General features: G+C 38.0%; 1 protein-coding gene across 5 annotated transcripts in view; it reads right to left on the minus strand.

Annotated features, from left to right (window-relative positions):
- Nucleotides 1–11,975, minus strand: part of OSBPL9 (oxysterol binding protein like 9) — a 177,694-nt gene that overhangs the window by 112,446 nt on the left and 53,273 nt on the right. For 4 of the 5 annotated variants that reach the window (XM_004371744.2, XM_023727081.1, XM_004371749.3 and 1 more), the window contains one exon: nucleotides 8,445–8,523. The exons of the other annotated variant lie outside the window; for it this stretch is intronic. In XM_004371744.2, coding sequence (XP_004371801.1) covers nucleotides 8,445–8,523 — 79 coding nt within the window. The remainder of the gene's footprint in view (nucleotides 1–8,444; nucleotides 8,524–11,975) is intronic. 5 annotated transcript variants of the gene reach the window in all.

Below are 11,975 nucleotides of genomic sequence, written 5' to 3' on the forward strand. Positions count from 1 at the left end.
AGTTTGTTAACCAATGTCATAAAACAATATGTGTACTACTGTTTCATGAGAAACTATTTGTTCTGTAAGCCTTCACCTGAAGTACAATAAAAAAAAAAAAAGTCAATAGAAGATAATGGAACCTGTTTACAAATGATAATGTTGAAGTGGTTATTTTTAAAGCAGAAGACACTTAAGCCTGCAACCATGGTTTAGTCCAATGACTTAATGTCTACTCATCTAAATGATTAATGATACAGATATGCCCCACTGAGCTGATTGATGTTAATGCCCTAATATACTTGTTCAACAGACCTTTTCTGAATTGAACACTTTTCTTCACCGTAACATCAACCACTGAGCTGATTTGTAGTAATTTTGCATTTTAAAAAATGAGAGAGCTCTGATGCACTGAGTTGAAAAAGTCAGTTATCAGACCAACCACAGATGACTTCCACAATTCCTGAAAGTACTTTTAGACATTCTTTCCTGTCTATGCTTGTATTTTCTCTTATGCAACTTTTCTTGCTTTAAAAGTATGTCCAAATAAATATGGGAACAAATTTCACACTGGAAATTATTTTGAAGTACAGCTTAAAGATGTCCTCAGTAAAGTCCTTTGGAAGTAAAGGATTATTTTATGAAGAAATAATCACATACATATTCCTAATTTTCATCTTTAAAAAATTTAGATTTTTCACACACCAGGTTTGCTTAAGGCAAGACACTTCTATAGGCACTACTAGTTAGGACACAATGAGAGACAATCTAAGATCAAGGCCAGGTCACCTACAAATTGAGGATAAGTCTATCTAATGTTTAAGGTTGTTATAATGGTAGACTGGAATAACGTGGAACCACTGGATCCAGATCCGTGGTTCTCAAACTTTAGAGTGCATTAGAATCACCAGAGAGGCTCCTTCCCTGGAGTTTCTGATTCAAAAAATCTGGGGTAGGGCCTAAGAACCTACATGTCCAACAAGTTCCCTGGTGATGCTGATCTGGCTGGTCTGGGGACCACACTTCAAGAATCACAGATCTAGGCAGGCCTGGGCACTAATCCTGACTCTGCCACTTAGGTTCTCTGGAACTCTGTTTGCTCAACTATAAAACTAGTTATGGAGATTATGAAACGTTGTAGAGATTAGGAATTATGTAAACAATGCACAGTGCCTGTTGAACACAGTGGCTGGTTCAGAGCAGACACTGAGTAAGTAGTAGTAGTAGGAATTGTTACCACCACCACTACTGCTACTGTTTCTACTATCTGGTAGAACATTAATTAAGATCGTAAAATTTTTTAATAATTGCATTAAACTGCATTGTAATGTAAAGGTCCTTATTTTACATTAATTCCTTTACTGATAAAATGATAAAAGTTAGTTACAAACTAGTTAACAAATTTTTACAATCGCTTTGGTACAGCGGTTAAGAAAATGGCTCTAGAGCACAATTGTGTTCAAATTCCAGTTCTGCCTCATATTAGCTGTGTGTCTGTGGCCCCCAGTTTCCTTATCTATAAAATAAAAATAGTAATAACACCTACTTGATATGGTTGTGAGAACTGAATTAGTTAACATAAGTAAAACTCTGAATAGTGCCTAGCACACAATAAGCATTCAATAAATGTTAGCTATTACTATCATTATCCTGATACATTGTCGGTAACATTATAAATCACTATATACATTACATCATTAAATAGATGCAATTTTGTAAGTAAAATTCAAATAACTGTATTTTTTCCCTAATTTTAGACTTCAGTATGAACTATAGACTTATCTAGTCTTCTATTAGGAAGAACCATATGAACTGTTGATATTTGACCCCTTTCGACATTTTAAAAACAGTAATTTCACATGGTTGAAGTGAAGAGCTTTAATCCTAACCTCTCTGATTATTCCTTTGAGCCCGTTGATGGTTCCACCCTGATGTGTTCCAAAGTTTAGTCCTCAGCGCTCGTCTCACTCTGGTCTCCCAGAAGGATCACACATCCTACTACCATGGTTTTAACCAGAGACAGAAAATCTAGGGGTTTTATCTAACACACAAATGCATATTTTGCTTAGATTAATTGGAGATTTCACACACACATACCTACTCCCCACCCAAAAAAATACGAATTTCTGGCTTCTATTGAAAAATCAGAAGATTTGGGCGGCATTATCAAAAGCCTACACCTGTCTGGAATGAAGTAGCAGCTACCCCTTTAACCGGGGCACAAGCTCTCCAAATGACTAGAGTGCTCATCCAGCTTTACTCTTCACTCATTTACTTATCTGCCTAGTCCTTAAGCATTTAAACTTTCAATTTCTGGACTACTCAGCAGAAACCATGCAGGCAAGAAGGCAATGGGATGACATATATATAAAGCCTTGAAGCAAAAAAATTGCCAGCCAAGAATTATATATCCAGCAAAACTGTCTCTCAAATATGATGGCAAAATTAGGGCATTTCCAGATAAACAGAAGTTTAGGGAATTTGCAAAAACCAAATCAAACTTATAAGAAATACTAAAGGGAGTCCTCCGGTTAGAAAACCAATAACATCAGATAACAACCCAAGACTAGAACACAGGACAGAACAACCAGATCAACCCAGATAGGGAAGTCACAAAAATAAATCAAAGCTAAAACACTGAAAATAGGGAAACAGAGACATCAGTATGCAATAGATGACAACATTAAAACAAAAAAGAGGGACTAAAAAATATATGCATAGATCTTTCATATAAACTTTCAACTTCTAGTTCCACCTACCAGCAATATGGTGATGACCACAAATCTCCATCTCTAACCCTGATTCATAATCCAATTGCCATCACCATCTACATCTGTGTGTCCCACAGACACCTCAAACACAACAGGTCCCATCAAAAACTTGCCTCATTATATTTAACCCCCACTTTTCCTCAACAGAGTCCCTGAGTGGCACAAATGGTTAAGCACTCAACTACTAACTGCAAGGTCAGTGGTTCGAACCCACCCAGAGGTATCTCAGAAGAAAGGCCTGCAGATCTGCTTCTGAAAGGTCACAGCCTTGAAAATCTTATGGAGTGCAGCTCTACTCTGAGATACATGGGGTCACCATGAGTCAGAATCAGCTCCAGGCAACTGTTTTTTGTTTTTGTTTTTTCTCCCTTTCCTAACCCGTATTTCCCCGGCAAACTTCTGTTCATTCTTTAGAACTCTGCCAGAGAGAGGCGAGTAGGGAGAGGAAGGAGATATAATCTGATGACATGGGGACTGAAACAATTTCAAATTTTTAGGGCTGTGTGATTTTTTATTGTGACTGTTATAAAAAGAATTACTTGGTAACAAAAAAAAAAAAAAAAAAAACAGCTCAGATACTCTTCTGTCTCTTTTGCCACTCCATTACCTTAGTGCCCTATCCACATTTTTACCACTGCAGCATATTGCACACATTATAATTACTTCTTTACAAGCTCCTTGACATCTTGGACCAAGTTTTCTTTACCTGCATACACTCAGGTAAACTTCTGAGCACTGGGAGTTACACACAGTATGTACTCGATAAATGTTTGCATGCAACAGTTGGTCTAATATCAAAACTGCTTTCCACCCAAAAGAATTTATATGTAAACAACTTTGGCTGACTGATAGGAAACGTATCATTTTTTGCCCTTTTTCAAAAGAAAAAAGAGCTTGTTTGTAAAGATAATCTGACAAATATTTTCTTTTTAATCTCTGATTAAGGATGGAATAAAGTTGTAGTTTTAAAATCTTTTTAAAGCTCTACTATCACAGGGTTGCAATTTCAATTCTTGCCTTCTCTCCTGCCCCCACAACCCCCCAACACACACACAAAAGAAAAAACATACAGCACATTTCTTTCTTTTTCAAAATTAAAGATAATTGACTTTGTTTTGAGAATTTTATGGCGTCTCTTTAAAATTGGATATGTCCTAGAATATCAAGTTACCAGAACTAGAATCACAATGATTATCTATCAAGTTATCTATTGTTTCAGGGAGGTTTGTTCTCTTCCTGGCACCAGTCCTCTTTACTATAAACAAATGATGTCTCAGGATACAAGCCATGTAGGGCAACTAGCCATCTAAACCACAGTGGGCATGAAGGTGGTGGGTAACCACCTACCTACATACATTTCTGTACACTTAATCTTCCCCCTTGTTCCTATGGATGAATTGTCTGTGCTCCTAACAAAAGAGACTGCCCTATCTGTGCATTAGGTCCCATCTTCTATTCTCTCTTGCCTTCTCAAGGACATTGATCCAACAATTCTCCCCTTTTTCTCTTGCATCACCAATTTTCTCCCTCTTCACTGAACCACCACCACCAAAATACAAACATACTATTATTTCTCTTACTTAAACAAAACAAAACCTCCCTTGCTCTCACTCCCCAATCCAACTACTATTGTACTCCTCACCTTCCCTTTACAGCAGAACCAGAAAGCCCTATCTATACTATCTTAAAATTGTTATTGTTGTTATTAGTTGCCATGGAGTTTATTTTAACTCACAGCGACCCCATATGTGCAGAGAGGAACTGCTGAATAGGGTTTGCAAGGCTGTGACATTAAGGAAACAGATCTCCAGGCCTGTCTCCTGAGATGCCACAGCGTGGGTTCGAACTGCCAACCTTTTGGTTTAGTTTGTACTGGAGAGGTTAACTTTTTGTGTCACCCAGGAACTCCTCTTAAAATTATACTATCTTAAAATCGCTCTTCTCAAGGTTACCAATGAGCTCCTCATTGTTAAACCCTGTGATCGCTTCTCAGTCCTCATCTTACTTAATCAATCAGCAGCATTTGACATAGCTGCCAATCCTCTCTCCTACACTTTCTTGGCTTCTAGGGTACCACGTTCGGCTGGTTTTCCTCCTCCTTTTTGGGTGCTTTTTGTCAATTGCTTTTGCTGGTTCTGGCTCATCTCTGTGCTCTCTATGGAAATGCTGGAGTGCTCTGGGGCTCAGTACTTGGACCTCTTCTTTTTTCTCTCTACATTACTCCCTAAGTCTCATGGCTTTGGATACCATTTGTATGCCCATGACACTCAAATTTATTTCTCCAGCCCAAACTTCCCAGAACTCCAGACTTCAGCTGCCTACTTGACAACTCCATCTGGATGTCTGACAGACATCTAAACCTTATTTAATAAGCATGTCCAAAACTAAGCTCCTGATGCCCACTCACCCACTCCTTACACAAAAACTAGTTGCTCTTGCAGTCCATCTTTCCCATCTCAGTTAATGGCAACTTCCATTATTGTTGCTTAAGCCAAAAATCTTGATATCAGTCGTGACTCCTTTCTCTCGCATGCTATATAGCTCTATCTTCAAAATAAATACAATATCATACAATGGACTATTACTTAGCAATTAAAAAAAAGGAACTAATGACTAACACATGCAACAACATGGATGAACGTTAAAAATATTATGTGGAGAGCAAATCAGTGATTGCCTGGGCCTGGGGGCTGGGAGTGGGGATTGACTGAAAGGGGCATAAAGGAATCTTTGGAGTGATGAAAATGAAATGTTCTATATCTTGATTGTGGTGGCACTTATATGAGTGAATAAATGACAAAACTCATAGACGTGTATAATGTTTACATTTAAGTGTATGTTAATTATACCTCAATGAAGTTGGTTAAACACACACACACACTCACACACACACACACACAATTGGACCACTTCTCATTACCTTTCTACACTCACTGCTACAATAGTGAAAGCTTCCATGACGTTGGAAACCACCATCATTCTTCTGGATTACAATAGCCTCCTAAGTAGTTTCCCTGCTTCTGTCCTTGCTCCCCTGCATTTTACACTCAACACAGTGGCCAGAGTAATCCTGTTAAAACATAAATCACAACATGTCACTCTGCTCAAAACCCCTCTAATGGCTTCTCATCTCAGTAAAAGTCAATGTCTTTATTGTGATTTATAAGACCTCACATGATCAGGCTCTTTGTTACCTCTTTCCCACTACTCTCACCCATGGTTATCTGCATTCCAACCAGTGATGTTCTTCAAATATGGCATACACTCCTTTGCACTTACTGTTCCCTCCACTCCCAACATAGCCACATGGCTTGTTCCCTCAATTCCTTCAGGTCTTTCACCGAAAGGCACCATCTCAGTGAGTCTGGCCACCCTATCTAAAATTTCAGCACCCTACCCCAACCTCACTTCTATTTCATTTTCTCCTTTCCTGCTTTTTTTTCCCCCTCCCCAGGACTTATCATTCTCTTATTTACTTCTATGTCACCAATTTACTTTATTTATTGGCTTTCTCCTCTACCAGAATAGATAGATAACCCAAGAGGGCAAGGAGTATTATCTGGCTTTTGACCACTATATCCCTAGAACTTAGAATATCTAAAATAGATGTTAAATGAATAAATTAATGTATTAATAAATTCTAGCTTTCCCTTTAATAGTTCACAGTAAAATGAATTTGTTTTATAGCTGCATCAGTTGATACCTTGCTTTAAAAAATTCTGGTACATTAATAAAAACTTTAACACATTTAAATGTATGTTAATATATCAGTCAAATTTGTCTTCAATTGTAATCAAGAATATAAGATCCACAGGGACATTAAGAACTTTTTATCACATTTGTGAAGATCTTCTTAAAAGGACCTATGAACATGAAATAACTCTCACTGTTGCCGAAAAATAAATACAGTCTTATTGGGTTCTTTGCAAAAGACAAATAATCTCCTGTTGCCTGAGATGCCCATAACTATTACAGCAGAAAAACATCAATCTGATAGTCTCAGATCAAAGAATCCATTTTAAAAATGCACATCACTCTTACTTATCCTTACAATTTAAAACATTCATTAGAGAAACTGCTCATCTCACAAGCAAACCACATAAATATGGTAGTGTTAAAAGGGAGCTGAGCTTAACGTGAATTATTTAACAGCAAATTAGAAGGTGGAGGTGTTTTTGCTGTACAGGTCTGAGTCTCTTCTCCTTTAAACAAGCAAACAATACAGCTTCTGGAAGTACAAAGGAGGTGTCTCCTTAGTAACTGCAGAGGAGAGAATTCCATACTGCAGCCTTCACCTGCATCCAGTAGCTCTTAGTTGAAATGCATTAAAGTGCTCAACTTCATTCAAGTAAAGAGTTCCAGTGTGTGGGAATTATCTACTTTGGTTTATAAGCAGCACCACATACTTAACTTAAAAATAAAGAATCTGTGCTTTATAATGGAATTTAAAATCCTTTACAAGGTTTAAATGGAATGGGAAATTTCTGGACAGCATCAGCTGTAAATAAATAATATGACCAATACAGTAAATTTTTTTTAGAATGAGCAGGAGAAAATATTACAGATATCACTATTGAGTGTACCGGTTTGTCTTTATTATATACAAGCTGCATCTTTCATTTCTATATCAATTTCTTAAACAGACAATAAAAAAAAATTGCAATATACTATCTATCCTAGCATGGAAGGACAATAGCTGTCTGAACACCTGTCATAACGTATCTGGTCACTATTACACTTTATAACCAAAACATTTTTAAGCTATAATTAATCAGGACAATTTACTTAGTATTTATTTATTTTGGAATACATAGCATCTATCACAGTACATTGTCATCTGTGACAAAGAAAGTACTAACATCTCCAATTCTCATTTCTAAGTTTCTTGGGCTGCTTTAAGCATAAAATAGAGGTTACTCTAAATTGGCAAAATAATAGAAACATTTGTACTAAAGCCAGTAGACACTCTTAGTAGATGAGAGGTACATTAGAACAGGATCATTAAAATTGAGTTTTATTAGCTAGTTTAGAATTTTCAAAGCAAGATGAAATGAGAATGATCATATAGTACCTTACCCTTTCTACCGGTGAACCATAGCATGCAATGCCGAAACATAGCAGTGACAGATGGCATTGGTGTTATTAACTATAAAAATGATAACAGCAAAGAAACGACGGCTGGCAGACAAGACACAGAAATGCAGATGAAATGAATGCAAACTTGCAGTTCTTGAAGCAAAGCAAAATCGTTAAGCCAAAGGTTGCCACTAGCTTCAATTTAATTTACACTTCAAGTTTTATGCAGACAAACACGGCAACCTTAATATCAGTCTTTAGACTCTTCATGCAGAAGGAGAACCATACTCCTCAATAAAGAAGATCAGCAACCTTCTGTAAACACAAGCCAGCAGCAGCAGCAGCCCATTACTCTCTCCCTTCACTGATTTTTATCCTTTAAATTTTTAATCTCCAATTGCAGCCAGATCCACAGTTGTTTCAAACAGATCTGTATCCACTGCAGACAGATACAAATCCCTGCCTAACCTGCAGTACCACTTCATCCAGAATGTTCCTGTGCACCGGTTCATGCAGGATCTGTTGCAAAACCATTCAAGTCATCCAGCAAACAACCCACAAGAGAAGGAAAGAAGCAGTTGGGACTATGAAGAGAAAGAATCTCTTCTTTCAGCTCACCCTGGAAATGGAAGGTTTTCTGATCAACAGTTATTGTGAAGGTGCTGTCGTCCTCATCGTCTATACCAATCACAGCTCCCTGTGAAACAAAGAGCAAAATCCCAATAAGGCAAACAATGACATCAGCAATATTCACTACTGCCATAGCCCTGGAATGCTCAATGCACCGAAGACACAGGAAGCAGGCTAGACACAGCGAAGGGGAATCTGAGACTCTAGTTTTGCTTAAGGAGGAAGAACTAAAGGAGAGGGGATAACAGGGCACTGTGGTACTCTACATGGGTACTTTCTATGCGCTGCAAAGAAAGGACATGAATGTGGTGGGGGGTAGGGGGACAGGACAAACACAGAAGTTGAATCTAGAATCTAAGAGTCGGCCACTGAGCCTTTCTAAGCTTTAGATTACTGTCTAAAATGAGATCAGAACCTCAGCCTCACTAGTTGTTATGAGGCTCACAGAAGGCAGGTGTTCTTCACTGGGCTGCTTCTGTGTTATACTTGTTACTGCAGAAATGTCAGGTGATGCTGGCTTTAAAACACTGTCCTGACCACTTCTCCCAGTGCTCCCATAACCACTTGTATATCCCTCTGCCATCACACCTTTCACACTATACTGTGATTATCTGTTTATATGTTTGCTTCCTCCCACTAACTGCTATGAGGTTTTGGAAGTCAAAGACTATTTTATTTATCTTGTCACATGGCACTCAAGTACACACTCAATATATGTTTTCTAAATAAAAACATGAACAACTCTCCGTGTGGGGAATTGCACTTATAAGTTGTTTGTTTGGGGTAGGTGGATATGGTAGGTTTTAAATCTTTTTTTTTTTCCTGTATATTCAACTACATATAGCCTATTAAAACAGTAGAAACTAAGAAGAAATAGGAAGTTATGCAAAATAGGGAGTCTATTTGGTTAGTGTCAAAAAATGAGTGTCTTAAGTATTCCAGAGAGGAAGATGGGATATGTCAGATGCTCCAGGCTGGTGACAAGAGAAGCAGTATGCCACAGACAAAACCAAAGACCTTCAAAATGGGGGCTGAAAAGACTCAAGGGGCCAAAATACCTAATCCCTTGAGAAAACTCTATTTAGAGGGACTATTCCTATTCCAGGAAGATTAGGTAATAAGAGTCAAACATTTATTCAGTTTTGCACAGAAACTGTCTGGATGAACCCCAAATCCCATCAACTTGAATTATCTTAGTTATTCCTCAGTTCAGATCAGGTAGAAATTTTTATCTCCCTTTTCAGATAAGGAAAGTGTTTCCAGAGAGTATAACGACTTACTCAGGGTCACACAAGAGTTAATGGCAGAACCAGGGCAGGATCACTGTTGGCAAGATGCCTCCCTATTCCATCACATCAGATATAGCCACATCTTGATACGTAAGCATGTGTGGGGAACAGTTCATTCTGGATAACTTAATTTTTGTGGTTAAATGAGTTAACCCTTTAACTTATGATGTACCAAATATCTGACAAGCCATAACTAAATACAAAAATATGTGCTAACAATTGGAAGAGCGTAGTCAATGTCACCGAACTGTGTATGTAGAAATTTTTGAAACGGTGTATCTTTGGCTATGTGTATTTTCACCAAAAAAAAAAAAAAAAGGTTGAGAATTTAGAGGGTTAATATGTTGTGGGGTTGTTAACCAATGTCATAAAACAACATGTGTACTACTGTTTCATGAGAAACTATTTGTTCTGTAAGCCTTCACCTGAAGTACAATAAAATACAAAAAATATATATATATATGTGCTAGATACAGCTCTGGAACATGTAACAATAGTCCCTGCCCTCAAGGCACTTACATTCCAGTGTAGAAGATAAGGTAATGTAAAGAGGTAAGTACAATACAATGGGAAAAAGTGATCTCTACAAAGATGAACCTCAAAAACATTATGCTAAATGAAAGAAGCTAGGCACAAAAGATAACATATTGTGTAATTCCATATATATATGAAATGTCCAGAATAGGCAAATCCATAGAGACAGAAAGTAGATTAGTGGTTATCTAGGGCTGGAGGGTAGGGGGTGAACACCGGGGTGAAATGAGGAATGACTGTTAATGTTTTCTTTATGGGGTGATGAAAATGTTCTAAAATTCACTGTGGTGATGGCTGCACAATTCTGTGAATACACTAAAACCCTCAGATTGAACACTTTAAATGGGTGAATTGTACAGTATGTGAATTATATCTCAATAAAGCTGTAACTCACACTCTACTCCCAAATGCCTGTTCTTTCTTTTGGGTCCTAATATAAGTTCACTAGTCACCTAGTCAACTGTGCTAGAAACCTCCAGGTTCTATACATGTCCTCCTTCATTACATTACTACAAGTTGTGTTCACTCCACCTCTGAATTATTCCATCAAGTTCACCAGCTCTTCTCCCTCCTCCATGCTATTGCCCTAATGTAGGCTCTCATCAGTTCTTACTTGATAAGGCAATCTGTCTGCCGTCAGTCTAGCCACGTGCTAGTCCACAGTCCTTGCTACTGCCAGAGTAATATTTCTATAGTACAGACTCTTACAGGAGACCCAGATGTTTAAAACCTTTCTTGACTCTCCATAAACAATTAGATAAAAGTCAACATTTCTACATAATGCCTGTCAAGACTGTTTAAAACTTTTCCACTGTCATCACCCATACCCCCTTCTCTTTCACCTCACAGAGATCATATATATACTCAGCCTCAACATTTCTTCAACACCCTGAAAAACGCACTAAGCAATTTCACTGTTGTATGCCCTTCTTCAAACTCAATTCCCCACCATTCGTTACACAAAAGCAAAACCACATTATCTCCCTTTAGCTACCACCGCCTCTCTCATTGCTTTCACAAAGGAGTTTTCTGAAAATTGGCCCTGCTCAGGGTCAATACTCCTTAACCTTTCATCCACTCCTGTAATCCAGCTTCCTTCCTACCACTGCACCAAACTGCTCTCACACAGGTCTCCTATGACCACTTTGCTACTTTTTAATTTTGTAGTACAGCACCTCTCTGAAGCATTTGCTGCTGCTGCTGCTGCCCATTTCTTCCTTAAAACCTTCTCCTCCCTTTCCTTTGATAGCAGTCTATTTTGGTTCCCCCTCAACTCTGTCCATTTCTTTTTAGTCTCCTTCACAGGCTTTCATTCTCTTGCTCATCCTTTAAATAATGAGGTTCCCTATATCCTAGAGAAATAAGAGCCGTCACACAAATAGATATATGCACACTCACGTTCACTGCAGCACTATTCACAACAGCAAAAAGATGAAAACAACCTAGGTACCCATCAACGGACGCATGGATAAACAAATTATGGTACATCCACACAATGGAATACCACGCAATGATAAAAGAACAACGATGAAGCTATGAAACATAACATGGAGGAAGCTGGAGGTCATCATGCTGAGTGAATTTAGTCAGTCACAAAAGGACAAATAATGTATAAGAACACTATTAAAAGAACTCAAGAAAAGGTTTAAACACCGAAGAAAACATTCTTTGATGGTTACGAGTGTGGGGAGGGAGG

The sequence above is a fragment of the Trichechus manatus genome, unplaced genomic scaffold (genome assembly GCF_000243295.1).
Source record: "Trichechus manatus latirostris isolate Lorelei unplaced genomic scaffold, TriManLat1.0 scaffold00015, whole genome shotgun sequence".
Taxonomy (NCBI): Eukaryota; Metazoa; Chordata; class Mammalia; order Sirenia; family Trichechidae; genus Trichechus; species Trichechus manatus.